This window comes from Eublepharis macularius, chromosome 4, assembly GCF_028583425.1.
Source record: "Eublepharis macularius isolate TG4126 chromosome 4, MPM_Emac_v1.0, whole genome shotgun sequence".
NCBI classification, from domain to species: domain Eukaryota; kingdom Metazoa; phylum Chordata; class Lepidosauria; order Squamata; family Eublepharidae; genus Eublepharis; species Eublepharis macularius.
The window spans coordinates 169,243,285-169,262,584 of NC_072793.1; the positions used below are offsets into that span (position 1 = coordinate 169,243,285).

At 50.1% G+C, this 19,300-nt stretch overlaps 1 protein-coding gene across 2 annotated transcripts in view; it reads right to left on the minus strand.

The window, feature by feature from the left end:
* The window catches only part of LOC129326957 (zinc finger and SCAN domain-containing protein 2-like), a 30,445-nt gene extending 13,456 nt beyond the window's left edge, over window positions 1-16,989 (minus strand). For both annotated transcript variants that reach the window (XM_054975291.1, XM_054975289.1), the window contains exons 1-3: window positions 16,913-16,989; window positions 14,627-15,424; window positions 5,150-5,255 (exon numbers count right to left, since the gene is read on the minus strand). In XM_054975291.1, the coding sequence (XP_054831266.1) occupies window positions 5,150-5,255; window positions 14,627-15,394 (874 nt within the window). In that variant the 5' untranslated portion in view covers window positions 15,395-15,424; window positions 16,913-16,989. The remainder of the gene's footprint in view (window positions 1-5,149; window positions 5,256-14,626; window positions 15,425-16,912) is intronic.
* Between the last annotated feature and the right edge of the window lie 2,311 nt (window positions 16,990-19,300).

Here is a 19,300-nt window from a genome sequence, read left to right on the forward strand (position 1 = left end):
ACCGCCTGGTCTCCACCCCGCTACCCGCCACCCGCTGAAGACCCAGAGGGTGACCCAGTGGAGGGGCCTGGCAGGAAGCGGCCGAAGCTGGAGCCCGTCCCCGCAGACGGCCGGGCAGCTGCCGATATGCCATCCCAGGCACAGGCATCTTGGACCCCAGCCGGGCCCCTGCTCTGTAACGGGGATGCCGTGGCGGGGCCGCTGGCCTCCCCCTGCTCCGACGCGCTACCTAGCCCTCACCCTCCTGGCTGCTGAGGCCGGGGTTCTGGGTTGGCAAGCTGCTCTCTGGGCGCCTGATGCAGCCCTGGAATCGATTGGGAATAAAGCCAAGTTCATTAACCGCTTTTCCCGTGCAGCCCGTCCATGGGGGGCGGTGGCTGCTGGCCGGGGCGGCTTTCCCATGCTCTCTACATGCAGGGGTTGAGGGAGCGGGGACTCGGAGGGGCCGCCTGGGACACCATAGGGGCGTAAAGGGCGAGTGTTTGGCCGGCCGAGGCCCCCATGGCCAGGCATGGCCCTCAGCGCGCAGCATGCCACAGGTGCTCCGCGACCCTGTCTCGCACAGCTCGGTCATGCTCCTGGGGCTCTGCAGGGGCGTCAGGAGAAAGGCGACCGGCGGGCGGCAGCCAGGGGTCCTCGCCTGGGCCCTCTGTGGCTGGCAAGGGGAGCTGCTGGCGCACGGCAATATTGTGCAGCATGACACAGGCAGCCACGAGCTTGGCGACGGTGAACGGCTGCATGGCCAGGCGGCCGCCCGTGTGATGGAGGCATCTGAAGCGCATTTTTAGCTGACCGAAAGCACGTTCGATCACCATCCTCGTGCGCCGGTGGGCCTGGTTGTAGTTGGCTCTGTCGGCGGGCTCATCCGCAGGGTATGGCGTCAGGAGGTAAGGCAGCAATGGATAGCCACGGTCACCTGCAAGGGGAGGCGGAGTTAGGATCTCCCTTCCCATCCCCGTCCCCTCACAGCTCCCCCACCAACTCCTGACCTAGGAGCCAGCCTCTCCCCTCAGGCCATGATGACAGGAGCCTGTTCAGGCCGGAGGTGGTGAAGATCTGTGCGTCGTGGACGCTTCCCGGGAACTTGGCAACGAGGTCCGTGAAGATCCCCTGGTGGTCACAGGCTGCCTGGACGTTGATACTGTAGAACCGGTGCCGATTCCTGTAGACCTGCGGCTCCTCTCTGGGAGCGCATATGGCCACATGCGTGCAGTCGACTGCTCCAATCACATTGGGGAAGCCTGCAAAGGAGGAGAAGCCAGCCCGGATGGGTGCCAACTCTGCCTCCGAGGTGGGAAAGTGGATGTGCTCGCGGATCCGACCAACTAGGGCGTCCAGGAAGGCATGCAGGCAGCGGCTGGCGGATGACTGGGAGACCTCCAAGGCCTCAGCCATGACTCCCTGGAAGGAGCCGGTCGCAAGGTAGCGGAGGGACAGCAGGACCCTCTGGAGGACGGGGATGCCCCGGGGAGCCGCAGCTTGCCCCTGAAGGGCGGGCGCGAGCTCCTCGCACAGAGCCTGTATGGCTGCCCTGTCCAGGCGGAAGCGGTCCAGGCAAGTCATGTCGCCCAGGAGCAGGGATGGCACCCTGGCCTGGAACCGGCGGCGGCGTCTGAGGCGGCGCCGCCTGAGGGCCGCTCGGACAAACACGGCTGGCAGGAGGTGGCTGGTCCGGATGGCTGGGAGCCGCGGCGGCAGTGGCGGGCACCAGGCGGGGATGATCAAGGTCCTGCCTGGAAGGAACGCAGGTTGAGTTTCAGCACCCTGAACCCCCCCCCCCACGCACAGCAGCAGGCCTACCGGTCTCAGCGGCCCGTTGCAAGTGGTGCTCAGGAGCAGGTCCTCTGTCCGCTGCATGGGCCGTCCCAGCCACCCTTCCCGGTCCTGCACCCCCTGTGCCCTCCTCCATCTTGCCGAGGGGATGGGTGAGCACATGACTAGGTGGCTGGTTCCCACCACTTATCTCGGGGACCGGACATTCCAGCGGGCACTACCCCCATGTCTGCTGAGAGCACTAGTGGCGGCGGAATCCAGCGCCAGGCAAACTGGACAGAGGCCGAGAGAGTGCTGCTTTTTGGGCTCGTGGTGGAGAATGCGGAGGTCGCCCTGAGCACGCACAGGGGCGCCTCGTCCCGGTCTCGATGACGGGCATTCTGGCAGATGGCAGCTGACAGGGTCTCGGCTGTGGGCAACGCGCCCCGCACTGCTCACTCGGCAATGAAGCGCTGGAATGATTCTTTCGGGCCCGCGCGCAAACGAGTGCGCCTCCTCATGTCTCAGGGGGTTCCTTATGAGCGGGCCCTTGACGAGGGGCTCCCAGGCCCAGAGGCGGTCATGCGAGCGGTCATCCCGGAGGCGGTGGTGGGCGGCCTGGGCATTGAGGTCCTGCCCGGTTAGTATTTGTGGATTCAGGGAGGCGAGGGGGGGACGTATGGATCGTGGCACATGTGTGACAGGGCCTCTCCCGTGAGTAGGCACGGCCCCTGAGGGTCCAGACCCAAGCCAGGCGGAGGCAGAGGCAGCGGAGTCTGTGCCCCCCCTGGCAGAGAGCGGGGCCCAGGAACAGGCAGCCCTTCCACCGCCACAGCAAGCCCCTGCTGCCAGCGACGAGGAGCCTCAACCGGGCCCGTCGGGGGGCATGGATCCGGAGCACGGTATGTATCTGTGGCCCTGCTGCTGGTGGGGCCAGGGACCGGCTCGGCCGCCGGCCTCGGCCACACATCCAAGGCCACTCATGGCACCGACCGGTCTCAAGACGAGGGGCTGCGGCCGCAGTTGGAATGGGTGTGCTTGGCCCGGCTCGGTGGCCTGTGGCAGCCCATGTTGGGCCGCTGCTCTTCCCTCCCTGGGGCCTCTTCCCACCCATGTCTCGCTCCAGCAGGGACCATGCGCCTGGAGATAGGCGGGGAGGTGATTGCCCAGCTGCGCGAGTTGCCACCCTCCCGGAGGACCTCTGCTGCCGGAGCGGCTCTCCTGCAGTCGCTCGGCTTCCCTGTGTCGGTGGAGGGTGAAGGTGGCCCTGGGACTCCGCCGGTTCAGGACACCTCATCGACAGAGCCGCTCGAGGAGCTGTCCCAGCCTGCAGCACCATCCCCTCCAGCCCCCCCGCCCCCGGGTGCCATGGGCCGTGTGCGGGAAGGACCTGGCTCCGCCTCTGAGGGGGAGGGGCCCATGGAGGGGATCCTTCCAGGCGCACGGGCTCGCGGCCCCCGCCCTGCCCAGCGGCTTCCCCCGACACTAGCCGCAATGTGGGCGGCGATCGAGAGGGAGCGGCTAGAGGTGCACGCTGCATGGGAGGAGGCGAACAACCGCGGCCGGGAGTTCATGGCTGCGGTACTGGAAGTGGGGGAAGGGGTCCGTGCCTCTCAAGTCCGTGCCGAAGCCCTGCTCGGGCGGCTCGTCACCATCCTCGACCCTCCGGCCCCACCCGCTGCAGCAGCTCCACCCGCCCCAGAGGCACCCCTCCCTCGGGCCCAGTTGCGTGCGAGAGGCCGGGCCCGTGGACGGCCAAGGGGGTCCGGCCGCCGGCCTCGCCGGTGACCGCCGCTGCCGCCTTGGGGGTGGGGTGGGGTGTTTTGCTGCACAGACGGCTCTCCTACACGCCTCCCCTTCCTCACGTCTGCTGGGGGAGGTGGGATGATATAATAATAAAGGCTGATTTCTGTGCAATGGGTGTCTGTGTTCTTTGCCTTGGGATGGGGACGAGGGGGCAGGCCCGCTGTGTCTGCCTCTTGGTGGCGGCCTCAGGCCAGCCCTCCCCTTCGGCGCCACTGGGGGGCTGTCCCCTGCTGCCAGAGACTGGCTGCTGCCCTGGATTCCTCATGGCAGGGCGCCTGCCAGTCCCATGCCAACCTCTCTGGACGCGGCCGCCAGGGACTTGGTGCTACATTGGGCAAACGGGGGAAAGGCTTCTCAGACTACGCCCACCCCTCTCCTTCCCGACTGCGAGCCCCGCCCGACACACGAGCCGAGGCAGTCTGCCAGCATGGGCGCGGTTTGCCTGCTGCTCTGGGGCCTGGCCGGGATCGCGTGCTGCCCATAGGCTGCGCCTTTCCTGGCCCCTCCCCCTGACGCTTGTCAGGAACAGCGCCCTTTGGCTGCGCCTGGCGGCGGCCGTGGGTCAGACCCGCCCACAACACTTTCTGGTTCTCCAAAATTGCATCTCTGCGCCGCTGCGGGCGCCGCTGCGGCCACACTTTGCTGGCACAGGATCCGGCCCGGCGCCGCCGCCACACCACCAGTGCAGCCGCGTCGGCGTTGGGGCCGGCCATAGGATTGCGCTGTTAATCTGGCTTCTAGTATCTTTTGAAAAACTAAGCAATCGTTATACTGCTAGTATAACTAATCTATCAAGTTTAATAGGAACTGATCACTAATATTGTACTATCACAAAATTAATAATCTGTTATTTTTACTACATTCACCGTTTAATATGTTGTTTGTTCATGAAAAATTAATAAAAATAATTTTTAAAAAAGCATATTCACATAAAGATTTCTCAATAGTAGTGTCAGGTCTTTAGATATCACTCAAGAAAAAAATATTTTTATAAGTTTATAAATATTAAAATTTACTTAAAATCTAAAGAAGGTAACACTCATTTAATATAAAAATTATTTGATATATTAATAATATCATTGTATGAAAATTATCCCTAATATGTGAAATAGAAAATTTATTTGATATCATTGTATAATAACTATCGTTGTTATATTTGTAACTGTTTATTAAGGCTTAATCTAAATAAAAAAACTATTTTAAAAAAGTTACCAAAAAGTCCAGTCCTGCAACTGACCAGAGAGTTTCCTTCTAGTTGTGGTGAAAGCCATAAGGAACTGGTTTTCAACCTTACAAAAATATAGGGTTTTTTTGTGGGGGGGGACCTCACCAAGTGAACCACCCAAGTCAAAGAGGACCTCCATGGTTTGTTGCAGTGGAGGCATGTCTGGAGGCACGTAGGTTACCATTATAGGAATGGGTCTTTGGTCTGATCCAGCAGGGTTATTCTTCAGTGACCAGCCCCTTTCCCTATAATACCGGATATCTAAGGATACTGCAGCCAAGAACCACAGGTGAGCTCAGCTCCAGAAGGAGCTTCCAAGCCTCCCAGATCTCAGGCCTCAGGAGGTCTTCCACCCTCCTTTCTCACCCAGCAGGCTGGTCTCTCTGTCCTCTTCTTCCTTGACGCCCATCAACACCTGCCTCTGCTTGCTCTCAGGTAGATCTTGTCTCCCAGATGCATCCTCCAAGAGCACCTGCAACAGCAGAGAGAGGGATCCTATTGAGGAAGTCAGGGGGAGGTACAGAGGGGAGGATTCTGTGCCCCATCTTGAAGTTAGAAATTTATTGGTATGTAATAGAGAAAATCAGAAAAAGACAAAAAAGGGGCAAAAGGAAACTTAACTTGCAAAACGAGTTAAGAACCTCAAACGTTAAATAAATCCAGATTGTAGGGCTCAATATAAAAACATAAATGTATATCAATATACAAAAATACATGTACTTATTACAAAAGAGTTTAAAATTATTTCAGGTTATATACAGATTAAAATCTTACAGAAATCTAAAAAAAAACCTTAGGCGACTCTAACCGAACATGTTTCAGCCCTATGGCTTTCTTCAGTAGTCAAGCACACATTATCTCCAGATGATGTAATAATATTACTATAGTTGTTGGGGGTTTTCCGGGCTGTCTTGCCGTGGTCTTGGCATTGTAGTTCCTGACGTTTCGCCAGCAGCTGTGGCTGGCATCTTCAGAGGTGTAGCACCAAAAGTCAGAGATCTCTCAGTGTCACAGTGTGGAAAAGATGTAGGTCATTTGTATCTACTCAGGAGGGGTGGGGTTGAGCTGAGTCATTCTGTAAGAGTTTCCCAGGGTGTGGAATGCTAATGGCGGGAGGCTTCACTGTATCCTGAGGCGGTTCTTTTGCATATGGATTGGTGCTTGATGTGCTAATCTTCTCTGCAGGGCTATTGTCGGGTGTGGAGTGTTTTGTTGGCCTGGTGTTTTTCAGAACTGGAGCCCATGCTCTGTTCATTCTTAAGGTTTCTTCTTTCCTGTTGAAGTTTTGCTTATGCTTGTGAATTTCAATGGCTTCCCTGTGCAGTCTGACAAAGTAGTTGGAAGTGTTGTCCAGTATTTTGGTGTCCTGGAATAAGATACTGTGCCCTGTTTGAGTTAGGCTATGTTCAGCCACTGCTGATTTTTCAGGCTGTCCAAGTCTGCAGTGTCTTTCATGTTCTTTTATTCTTGTCTGGATGCTACGCTTTGTGGTCCCGATGTAAACTTGTCCACAGCTGCAGGGTATACGGTATACTCCTGCAGAGGTGAGGGGATCTCTGCTGTCTTTTGCTGATCGTAGCATCTGTTGTATTTTTCGGGTGGGTCTGAATACTGCTTGAAGGTTATGCTTTTTCATAAGCTTTCCCATCTGATCAGTAATTCCTTTGATATATGGCAAAAACACTTTTCCTGTGGGAGACTGTTTTTCTTTGGTTGTTTGATTCATCCTGGGTTTGATTGCTCTTCGGATTTCATTTCTGGAGTAGCCATTTGCCTGAAGTGCGTGGTTTAGATGATTAATTTCCTCATTGAGAAAGCGCGGCTCACATATCCGTCTTGCACGATCCACTAATGTTTTCATTATGCCTCTTTTCTGTCGGGGGTGGTGATTGGAGTTTTTGTGTAAGTACCGATCAGTGTGAGTTGGTTTCCTGTAGACCTTGTGACCTAACTGAAAGTTTGCTTTGCGGATGACCAAGGTATCCAGGAATGAGAGTTTTCCCTCACTTTCTTTCTCCATTGTGAATTGTATGTTCAGGTGGATGTTGTTGAGATGATTCAAAAACTCCCTCAATTCTTCCTCCCCATGGCTCCAAATGATGAATGTATCATCCACAAACCGGAACCATACACTGGGTTTGTGGGGTGCTGATTCTAGAGCTGTTTTTTCAAAATGTTCCATGTAGAAGTTTGCTATAACTGGGCTGAGTGGGCTCCCCATGGCCACCCCATCCATCTGTTCATAGAATTCGTTGTCCCATTGGAAGTAACTGGTTGTCAGACAATGATGGAATAAGGCTGTTACATCCTCTGGGAAATCTGATTAATCAGTGCAATAGTGTCTTTTACTGGAACCTTGGTAAACAGGGATACAACATCAAAACTGACAAGTATGTCTTGTGGATTGAGTTTCAGAGAACTGATTTTGTTGATGAAATCTGCTGAATCTTTGATGTAAGACGAGGTTTTCCCGATGTGGTCCTGCAGGAGATCTGCCAGATGTCTAGCTAATTCATATGTCGGTGAACCAATGGCACTCACAATGGGTCGGAGTGGGACTGAATCTTTATGTATTTTGGGGAGTCCATATAGTCTAGGTGGCTGTGCTTCTGTCTTGCATAGTTTGCTGTGCGTGTCGGGATGTAGTGAGGAATTCTTGATCAGCGCATTTGTTAGCCTGGTGATTTTGCAAGTGGGATCTCGTTTTAGTTTTTTGTAGGTGGAGGGGTCCAGGAGTTCCTTAATCTTCTTTTTGTATTCCTCCGTTTTCATGATCACTGTAGCATTGCCTTTATCAGCTGCACAGGGAAGCCATTGAAATTCACAAGCATAAGCAAAACTTCAACAGGAAAGAAGAAACCTTAAGAATGAACAGAGCATGGGCTCCAGTTCTGAAAAACACCAGGCCAACAAAACACTCCACACCCGACAATAGCCCTGCAGAGAAGATTAGCACATCAAGCACCAATCCATATGCAAAAGAACCGCCTCAGGATACAGTGAAGCCTCCCGCCATTAGCATTCCACACCCTGGGAAACTCTTACAGAATGACTCAGCTCAACCCCACCCCTCCTGAGTAGATACAAATGACCTACATCTTTTCCACACTGTGACACTGAGAGATCTCTGACTTTTGGTGCTACACCTCTGAAGATGCCAGCCACAGCTGCTGGCGAAACGTCAGGAACTACAATGCCAAGACCACGGCAAGACAGCCCGGAAAACCCCCAACAACCATCGTTCTCCGGCCGTGAAAGCCTTCGACAATACATCAATATTACTATAGTTAGGCAATCTTCTCCCTAGAAGCTAAAATGACAAAACTAAGGTACTTTGGTCACCTCATGAGAAGATAAGATCCTCTGGAAAAGTCAATAATACTAGGAAAAGTGGAAGGCAGTAGGAAAAGAGGAAGGACGAAAAACAAGATGACTGGACTCAATAAAAGAAGCCACGTCCTCCACTTTGCAGGATCTGAGCAAGCCTGTTAATGGTAGGACGTTTTGGAGGTTTTTTATTCATGGGGTCACCTTAGGTCGGAGGCAACTTGATGGCACATAACACACACACAGTTAATCAATACAGAATTTGGGTTTGAGCTTTATACGCACCCCAAAATATGATTCCTTCCAAACTCATATTGACTTATTTCGACTGCTTGGACAATTGAAATTATGAATCTCTTTTGCCAATACAGAAACCCAAAAAAGAAATAAATTTTGTCTGTGAAGACACTGATGCTGTGGAAACGAGACCAGACCAGACTTTCTCTAGAGCATGAAAATGTTTCATTATTTATGTGGTAGCCCCTGAGAAAGCCTCCATGGCAAAACATTCTATTGCTAGCTAGCTGTGTGTCGGGCTAAGAAATTTGCCAGCTACCTCCAGAACGGAGTAGACCAATGTTTGCACTACAGGCAACTCCACGTTGGTCTCCCGTGGAAGGAACATCTGGCTGCAACTCAGCTTTAATTAGTTGTCATGAACATTTTGACCTTGAAATTTTGTTGTTAAGATACTGCATATGGTTCCTGAGAGATTGGTTCAGATATTTATTTTGACCCTGGGTTCTGGTGCTATTTCTCTACGACGTATATTACTGATTGATTGGCAACTAGTGACTATACTGTTTAGATGTTAATTTCCTTTATTTGAATTTGATTAAATGGTTTACTAGTTTTGATAATCACTGTACTGTTTAGTGATAGTTTAGAGGGGAATTGTTTGTGGTGGTCCTACCTGGAGGATGGCAACTGTAGGCAGAGCTGCTCATTCAGTATTCAAACAACCATTAAATATCTTGAGTGGAGTGAGTGTGCATACTTCTAGTCAGGGGCATAGATTTTCCAATTTCCCGGGGGGAGGGGCTGGGGCCAGGCCAGAGGTATTGCTACACCAGTGACATCACAGGGGGCAGCCAATGACATCGCAGGGAGGGGCTTCCATTGCCACCATCTATGGAGGTGGGGACATGGGAGATTTAGGGAGGGGCTCTGCACCCATGGGGACCCCCCTAACAATCCCCCTGGGCTGGGCCAAACCTAGGAAAATGTGGGAGTTGCTCAGTGGTTATAGTGCTATCTCAGCAATCTCTTGCTGTGTCCTGTTTTTGAAATTCACTTTTAGGATAGTCACTTTATGATCTATAATTAATACATACCATGTGTATAGGACAAACTAATAGTCACAAATTTGACACTAAGAAAGGCAACACAGAAAAGCCTGTAAGGGAACATTTTTTAAGTTTTCCTGGACGTTCGTTTACAGGAGTCTTGATTCTGCCTTATTCATAAGGGTGACTTAGTATTGAAATTTACTAAATTATGGCATTGCAGATGCCTTCGTTTGGTAAGTGCATGGTTGAAGTCTGAACCAGGGCAGAATACAAAACAGTTGCCGTGCACTCGATTTCTGAGCAGTGTACAGAGTGCAAAGTACTAGCAAACTCCCATCTTCTCACTTCAAACTCATATCCTATAAGTGAGTACAAGCACATTTTGAGGCAATTCAGAACAGTGCTAGTCATGACCCCAAAGAAAACTCGCAGTTATACTACCTAGGATTTTATATACCTTGCTTTCTTAGTACACTGCTTATACTCCACCTTAAAAAACATTATTAACCAAATCACAGCCTGGACACAGGGCAAAAGGAAATATTTAAAAGGCCTCTGATCTGCACCCCCTTTTCCAATCTTGTTCATGCAGATAGGGCTTCTCATTGCTTCAGAGAGACAGCACTCATTTTTAGGAATTGTCCTTTTCTGCAATAGATACCACCTCTCCATTTAAACATGGAATGGAAATTGAAAGAGGAATTTAGGAATGGCTAAAGCAGCGCCCCCCCCCCCATACATTACCATGAAAAAAAACTAACTGTTCTCCCACACCCATCAAAAAAAAAGCCACAAACAAACAAAGCTATTTCAACAAGGAAACATAAGGCCTACCCTTTCCCAGTGTTCCATTTCCAAAACACAATGTAATTTTACTGGAAAGTAAAATAGATACTCACTTTTTCCCTGTTAAAAGGAACAGAAACTGGTCCTTAACAGAGTAGCATTGACTGCAGAGAAAACATGATGATGGGTGGCTGGAGCACGCTGGCTGGTGTGAGTGTGTAAGTTTTAAAAGGGAAGCAGTTTAAGAAAAAAATTAGTTTTAAAAAAGAAGTCAGAGTTCTTTATTTCAGAAACTCCATACTTTGATAGGAAAGTGAAGAGAGCTTCCTACCTACAGATCTGTTCTGAGGAGGAAGGCCTCATGAGTAGACATGGACATGGAACAAAAAACCCCAACATACCAGCAGGTTCGTGATTCGTGGGTTTCACGAACCACTAACTGGACCAGTTACGAACCACTTTGTGGTTCATGGGATTTAAATGTCCCCTTTCTGGCCTTAACAGTGGCAGGGAAAGGGGCATTTAACAGTTTAAAGGGCCTTTTCCTGCCTTGCAAGCGGCAGGTCCCTTTAAACTATCAGCTGGCAGGCAGCAGGGGGGATTCCCCCCTCCGCAGTCTGCCAGCTGATAGTTTAAAGGGCCCTGCCTGCCTGGCAGGGCCCTTTAAACTGCCCGAACCCCAGCAGCCATTTGAAGGGCTGGAAGGCCATTTTCAGTCTCTTGAAGGGCAGGAAGGCCACTGGGGTTTGGGCAGTTTAAAGGGCCCTGCCAGGCAGGTCCCTTTAAACTATCAGCTAGCAGGTGGCCAGGGGGTGGGGGGAGAGAACCTGCTGTAACAGGGCCCTTAAAGGGGCAGTTTAAATGGCCATTTAACTGGGGAAATGGCCATTTAAACTGCCCCTGTAAATATGACCCAACAAACCAGCATACAGTTCGTGGAAGTTCCCTGGAAAGGAGCTTCCATGAACCCTGGTTCGCGGTGTTTTTGGGGTCATATTTAGGTTTGTGCCCATATCTACTCCTGAGTAGTAATCTACACATCAAAGGGCAGTAAAGGAATAAACAATAAACAGATTCTCTGATCTGTCTATCTTTCTAACTCTCTGGTTTCTCCCCCTCTGAAACCTGAGGAAATGGACAGCGTTAGAAGTGGAATCTTCTAACATTCCCTGAATGTAAATTGTAGCCATGCACTTATATTGCACTTATATCCAACCAGGGCTTTTTTTCTGGGAAAAGAGGTGGTGGAACTCAGTGGGTTGCCCTTGGAGAAAATGTTCACATGGCTGGTGGCCCTGCCCCCTGATTTCCATACAGAGGGGAGTTTAGATTGTCCTCTGCACTACTTGGTGGTGCAGAGGGAAATCTAAACTCCCCTCTGTTTGGAGATCAGGGAGTAGGGCCACCAGCCATGTGAATGTTTTCAAGAGGTTCAGGAACTCCGTTCTACTGCATTCCCACTGAAAAAAAGCCCTGTATCCAACAGAGGTCTTGCAATCTGACTGTTGCTACATTGAAAATAGGTGGAGCCAGCCAAGGGTAGTGTGTCATAGTCAAAGGTATTTTAAGGCAGTGTATAAATTCTTTTTTATATACAATTTATTTTTATAAATATAAGCAGAACAGAAAAAAGAAAATAAAAACAATAGCACAATTATAATTATGTCAAAAGAAAAAGAGTAAACATAATATAACAAACAATATCAATAACTCATGTTTTTTATATCCAGCACATAGCAATCCTTGAATGTGTTTGGTGTCTGTCAGAAAAGAAAGTATAGTCTCCAATATTCAGATTTATTTATCCTACAAGCATCTTCCAATTGTAACATTTCCGTATAATTAAACACATTTTGGAGAAGATCGGGGGATGTGAAGAGGTAAATGCTCTCTGGATTTATGGCTGTCAAAATCTCATATGCTCTCTAGTCCTTTCTTTTATTTATGTAAACTGTTTCAGTTGCCCACAATGTAAAAGAGACACAAGCTTGGTGGATAGTTTGTAAGCTTTGTGTTCCCTTTATAGGATCAAAAATCTTTTAGACATTTAACCCACTGAAGCCATCATATACTATTTAAGATATTACTTCAAAAAATAGTTTCTTGATAGGAGGAGAGAGAGCACATTTTGGGGAAGTTTGCCTTCTCTGTTTCCCCCCCCACACACACCTATCTTTTTCTTAGATCCATTACCACATTCATGTCTCTGAAGATCATTATCTTCTTGAAAATTGAAAATGGATTGGAAAACATTTTCATAAAAACTTTCTCTTGCATTGTTTGGTGCATATATTGTTGCTAGTGTGTAAATCTTGCCTTCCAGGAGCCTGATTTTCAAAATCGAATATCTTCTATCAGAGTCTCTTAATTCTTCTATAACATTTATTTGTAAATTGTTTATACAAACCGCAATTCCTTTAAAAATGATAAATTCTTAATAAACACACTAATACATACAAGCAAAAAACAGGAACAAAGCCCCAAAGAATCACAGAAATTATAATATGATATAACATGAAGGGGGGACAATCCTGTGCTTTATCGGCTAGTGTAACTGAGACCCTCAGGTGAGATCTGAGGGGGCTTGAGCCCCTTAGCCACCATGTAGTTCACTGGCTGCCTGGGGGGGGTTCAGCCCCCCCTGGTCAAATCGGGGGGGGCTCGAGCCCCTCAGCCCCCCCGTAGTTTACACCTATGCTTCTAGTAAATTAATAGATTATTAAACTGAATTGTTATAAAAGATGTGTATTACTTGAAGACATGTGTCTGGGGTCAGCAGCCCAGCCCCTGGACTTGCTGACAGACAGCGGCAGGGGGCAGCCGGGAGACAGCAGTTCAACCACTCTGTCTGGTAAACAGAGCCAGAACTTGCCTACTCCAGGGGGAAGGGGCGAAAGGCCAAAGCCTCAGAAGGCTGGAGGGAGCAGGGAGAAGCCAGCTAGTCCTACCCCCCATGGGGAAGAGAGGGGGCTAAGCAGGTTAGAGGAAAAGGGCCAAGGCAAGGGGAATAGGGATACAGCAACAGCCCAAACAGAGCCCTTACCTTCCAAGGAGGAGAAGCAGCCACTACAGCCCAGAGCCACACCCTGGTTAGAGGACAGCAGCCTGGCTCAGGTGCTAGGAGCCAAGCCCCTCCAGGTGGAGCTGCCACAGGCATTCTGGGGGAGGAGATGGGTAGCCCCGCCCAGCATCAATGAGCAGGCAGCCCAGAAGCTGGCCAGGGCAATTCCTCGCGAGCAAGGCCAGACAGGCTCAGCAGCACAGAAGCCGGCTGGGGCAGCTCCTCGTGAGCAAGGCCAAGGAGACCTCAGCTGGGGATGGCTCGCATTCAATCCCACCCTGCCAGCAAGGCAAGGAAGCCAAGAAGGGATTAGTGGTAGGAGGGAAACACCTGAGGGAAGGCACAGCTGGGCCAAGTCAGGAGCGGGAACAAGCCTAGAAGGAGGGCGGGGCGGGGAAAGGAAACCCTATATAAGGTGGCTGGGAAGAGCTCTGAGGTGGTGGGTGTGAGTGAGGAGTGATGATGTGGAGTGAAAGCAGTAGGATGCAAGGGTGGAGGCTTGGAGGAAACTTCTGGAAGGAGGAGATGGAGGACACAGAGGGTAAGCAGGCCAGGTTGAGCAGGCCAGCGAGTGGACTGAGAGAGAGTCTGGGTAAGGTATACCGCCCCTCCTTCCACAGAGCAGGGTCCTGCAGAGTCCCTGGCCCCCCTGTAATGTCAGGAGCAGACCACCCAGTGCCATGCCCAGCGGCAGCCGCAGCAAGCCCTGACAACATGACCTTCAAAGAAAAGAGCCACATTTACTTCAACTACTGGCATTGCAGGGAGGCTTGCAACTTACCCAGAGATCCTGTGGTGGCTGGTTCAAGATGGCAGCCACCCACCAACCACAAGCCCACTGGCCACAGGCCTTGCTCACTTTCCTGAAACATGGGGCACGTGCTGCTCCCAAGCTACTGAGTGAGTAACGCTGTTTTATACACACCTTGCAGTCACTTCAAGTCAACACTCAAATCTGCAAATAGTTTCCAAGGGCTGCCCCACAGAGAGTGTGTGATAGCAGTCCAATCTACAGATTACTGAAGCATGTATGATGGAGACAAGCTCTCTATCATCTAGGAAATGGAAAAGCTGCAGACAACCACTGAGAACATTGCAAATAGGGCACGAAACAGAAGTATCTAGAACCTCCAAAAGTGCTCTTTGATGGTAAGGGGGACCTATCTTGGACAAACCAACTGATGCCCAGATTGAAAGACAATTGCCACCCCAAAGAAAATACAACTCTGACAACATTTGATTTTCCAGATAATGGAGACAACAGACCCTTACTATCACCCTACAGCGATCCCCTTTGCCCTCGTGAAATAGAGAGGGATCTCGGTTCCTTTTCCACACCAAGCCCTCCCACTCAGGAATCACACAGCAGAAGGGCCTCACCTGCTTCTCCTGCCTTAAGAGGACCTCCTCGGCCAGGGCCACTGCCTGGGAGCAATTCTCAGGACCGTTTTCCCTCACCCAGCTCTGGATCTCTGGGGGTAGGATGTTCAGCAGCTGCTCAAGGATCAAGAGCTCCAGAATCTGCTCCTTGCTGTGCTTCTCCATTCTCAGCCACCCCCGGCACATTTCCTGGAGTTGGCTGTAAGCCCCCCGCGGCCCCTCGGCCTCCTGGTAACAATAATGCCTGAAATGCTGGCGCTGCTTCTCTTGGCTCATGGCATCGGCTCGCAAGATGGCTGCCTTCACCTTCCCATAATCCTCTCTGTCTCTGAGATGCAGACTGTTAAAGGCCTCTTGGGCTTCTCCGCTGAGGGCTGGCAGGAGTCGGGTCACCCACTCTTCCTGGGGCCACTGACAGGCTTCAGCTACTTGCTCGAAGGAGGCCAGGAAGGCCTTGGCATCCTCCCAGTGTGATGGCTTACCCGACAAATGTGGGCTTCCCCATCCAGAGTGAGGGTTTTCCATTGTCCTGAGGAACTCCTGCCACTGGGCTTCCCACTGCGCAAGGGAAAGGGAACCATCCCCTGCTTCCTGATGCGCCTGAACTCCTGATCTCCTCTGAAGGAATTTCCCGATGCTCCCGTCCTGGAGGAGGTGAAGAGATTTTGCTCTCCCCTCTGGTGCCTCCCCTGCTGTGGTGCTTTGCCCCTCCGTTTTCATATGGGGTGATTGCTCCATGATATTGTTCCGATGGAATACTGTGGCCATGTTTTACAATGTTCTAGATTCGGCTTCACCCTAGAAGTAAGAGACAAAAACAAGAGAGGGAAAGAACAGATAAAAGTGACAGTGTCCTTTAATTGGCTTTCTACTGGTCAGATACATAAGTTACAGGTTAAATGACGTCAGTATGATTTTATATACAGAATTATTTATTAAATGCATACATTGACATTCTCATTAAAATTTTTAGAATTTCTTTTAAAGGCTGGAATCAGGACTTTCATGCTTGGTCTCTCCTGTATGACCACATCACTGTTGTGAAAAGCAGTGAAGACCTCATATCTAGGAGTACATTCTCTCTCCACGTAGACTTGCATGAAGCTGCCTTATATCGAGTCAGACGTTTGGGTCACCAACTCCCCCATTGTCTGCAATGAATTAGAGCCATTTCCATCCATCTTATTTTTGCTTACTTTGGATGGAGGTGCCTGGGAAGGAACCCAGGTTTCAAGGCGTGTTCTTAAGCACAGAACTATGTGCTTCCCTCATTTCCACCCCACAGAAATCCCTTCATCCCTATCCAAGTTCCATGTAACTGTGCAGGCCTCACCTCTCGACATCACTGGTTCATGAGCACAGTAACAAATGCACGCCTGTATATTCCCCCCCTGTAATTGGGAACTCTGCTTTTTTTAACTTTCTCACTTACAGAGAGGATCTTGCAGTCGAGGCACTGTGCCCACAGCCACATGATTTTGTATGGGTGGGGCAGAAGCCAGCCCGGTCATGCCCCCCCCCGGTTTCCCCTTGAGGTATGTTGATCCAGCATGCTTAGGGCAAGCCCCTGACACACTGGAGGACCAAGGACGGCTGGAAAACCTGCTCTTCCCTCTGGGCAGGAATCTCTTCGAACTACCCGCGTATCCGTGTACGCTCACACACTCCCCTGTCAAGTAACGGGCTGCTGTGTGTTGCACACTCGCGCTGCCTTCACACACCTCCCTCCTGCCGCTCCAAAGGAATCCTAAAACAAGGGGAAAGACGATGATACCAGAAAGTATAATGCAGCCTCTGGATTCCACGCGGCTTTTAATTTCCTTTCAGCCACCTGCAGGATCTCTGCAAAAGTGGAGACCTGAGAGATTCAAGCGCACTCCTCTTTCAGACTGGGGCGGAAGCTCTAAGCCCCCGTCAAAGTACATTCCCCAATACGTCAGATTTCGTCCATTCCAAACGCTCTTTGCACGAGAGCTGCCAACCAATGCAGCCCGCTACGACCCAGAGCTTTTAGCAGAGGATTTCGATATGCAGAGATCTGTTCCCGCCCAGGGGGAACAGAGAGAATCTGTTCCCGCCCAGGGGGAAAACCGGATCCCCTCCTGCTCCCTGCTGCACATCCATCCTCCGAAGAGTTCGCAGCCCTCCTCGGGAAAAAGAGAAGGGGGCAACCGGATCCCTCCTTTCCGGCCCTGCTCTGTTCGTTGAGCCCAGAAAGCCCCCATTGCAGGACGACCCAGACTTGGGGAGCTTCTCCCTCCCCCCCCCCCTCCCGCCGCTCTTTACCCTTCCAGGCATCCCCCAGTCCGCCTCCAGCCTCAGTCCTCCCGCTCTCCTGCAAGCGAAGAAGGAGCCGAAAAAACAGGAAGCTGGAGGACTTTACTATTTCTCCCTCGTTAGCCTCTCTAGGAATCCCATCTCTATCTGCCTCTTAACCCTTTCCTATTTCTTGAGGACAGAAAGGGGGAAAAGACGATTTTAATCAATTTTTTTCCGAATTCAGGAAAATATTAAATATGGCTTTTAAACCTGGCCAGGAAAATCACAAATTCCACAGGTGTAAAGTCTGGCTGTGGTTGCTCAGCTGGCAATGCACTTTGCTTATGCTCAGAGGCATCCAATGGAAAACTAGGCTGAAAACAAAAGGGAGTAAAACAATTCGCCCAGTAAAATCAGGAACATTCGCCCACAGCTTTCGAAAGACACCAATCCCTCCAGGAAATAGCAGTGAATGAACTAAGGTATGAATCTTTTAGCCCTGTTCCTTGGGGTTTCAGCGCAACCCCCAAATGGCAACCCACATTTCACCAGAACAAGTCATTAGAATTCTGGAATTTGCTGACTGACCTAAAATTGTATTGGCACTCATTCACTATTCACTTTATGAAACAATAAATCTTTCGAAATTGAAACTTTCTAGCATGAAAATAAAGCACCAGAAATTTTCTCACTCCACATTTTTGCTCTCAACCTTCTTGAACTCTGCAGTCCAAAGGAGAGTGTGCTTCCAAGGGTTTAGAAACGTGACTGCTTAGCCTTGCTCAGTAATTTTTCTTTATCTGAGGTAAACCAAGGAGCCAGGCTCTTGTCTGAATGAGGGAGAGGACCCTCGAGAGAAATCCCATCCAATACCTCAAAAAGACTCACATTCTAGCCCCGACCAGAAACTTCAGCAGAGATACCACTGAGGTTCTCGAGGTCTCCCAGAACTTTCCAGAATCCAGAGCATGGAGGAATAAGATGAACCCTCAGGGACCACACAGTTGATGTCAAGCAGAGGTCCCTCAGACAGATGGGACCAGAACCACCAGAGGGTGATGCCCTCTAACACCATCTTTGCTACTTGACACAGGATGCCACCAACTAAGGTATTGATGGAGAGCAAGCTGGAACACTCCTCCAAACCCTCTTTCTTTTACAGAGGAAGTCTTCCCTTACATCCTGTGGAAAGATCACTTGTAGTTGTCTGGGCCATACAAAACCTTTCCTTTTATTTTAAAAAGATTTCCTGTCAACAGGGAACAGGCAGAGGAGGGGAGGGAGAAGCAATTGGTCTCTAGCTGCACCTAGGAATGCTCTAGAAATGCTAACCAGCTCACAGCTCCAGTATAACCTGACACCTAGAATAGGATAGGGACTTAGGAGGTCAAAGAGGCGGCCACGTATCCTGGAGATGTCATGAAGGATTTCATTGACCAACGGGGGCGGGGGGGGGGCGGGTGAGCAAGCAGAGATCATAAAACCTCTTGGCAAAGAGGGGGAAGCGCTCTTTGGCTGATTACCGTGTGGAGAGGCAAGTGGTGTTCTCACAATAACAAATAATTTACACTTGGCACAGAACCAATCCAAGATGTACCATTTACCAACAATGAGCGAGATTTCCACACCTATCAAACACATTTCTTCCAAGAAGGGTTTCCACCCCAAGCCTAAAATGTAATCCATCTAACAATCCTGTAAAGTACGTTAGTCTGAAAATGTGATTGGCTGAGGATCATCTAACGAGTTTACAGGCCAACTGTGGATTTGAACTGAGATCCACACAGTCACAATCCAACCCTCTGGCTCTAGAACTTAGTTGACCCACTTCATGAATGTGGGCAAAGTGGTTTGGGGTCAGTCCCAGGGATTCCTCATAGTATAAGTTATCTGTAGTTTCTGCAATAGGATTTAGTTCTACATATTTATATACAATTTAAAAAGATTCACCACTGATTTACATTAGACTAATCTTTTAAACATTTAATTAAGTCCAACTAATAAAAATCCCACAAAGCACAAAGAAGAAAACATACAATCTAGAATAATGTATTGTCGAAGGCTTTCACGGCTGGAGAACGATGGTTGTTGTGGCTTTTCCGGGCTGTATTGCCGTGGTCTTGGCATTGTAGTTCCTGACGTTTCGCCAGCAGCTGTGGCTGGCATCTTCAGAGGTGTAGCACCAAAAGACAGAGATCTCTCAGTGTCTGAGGTGCTACACCTCTGAAGATGCCAGCCACAGCTGCTGGCGAAACGTCAGGAACTACAATGCCAAGACCACGGCAATACAGCCCGGAAAAGCCACAACAACCAATCTAGAATAACTTATAAAAATATTGTCTCAATATAACCCTTCCTTAGCTCCATTTTGTTTTCTTAGATTGATAAAGAAACACCCAATGAAGGCTTCACCAA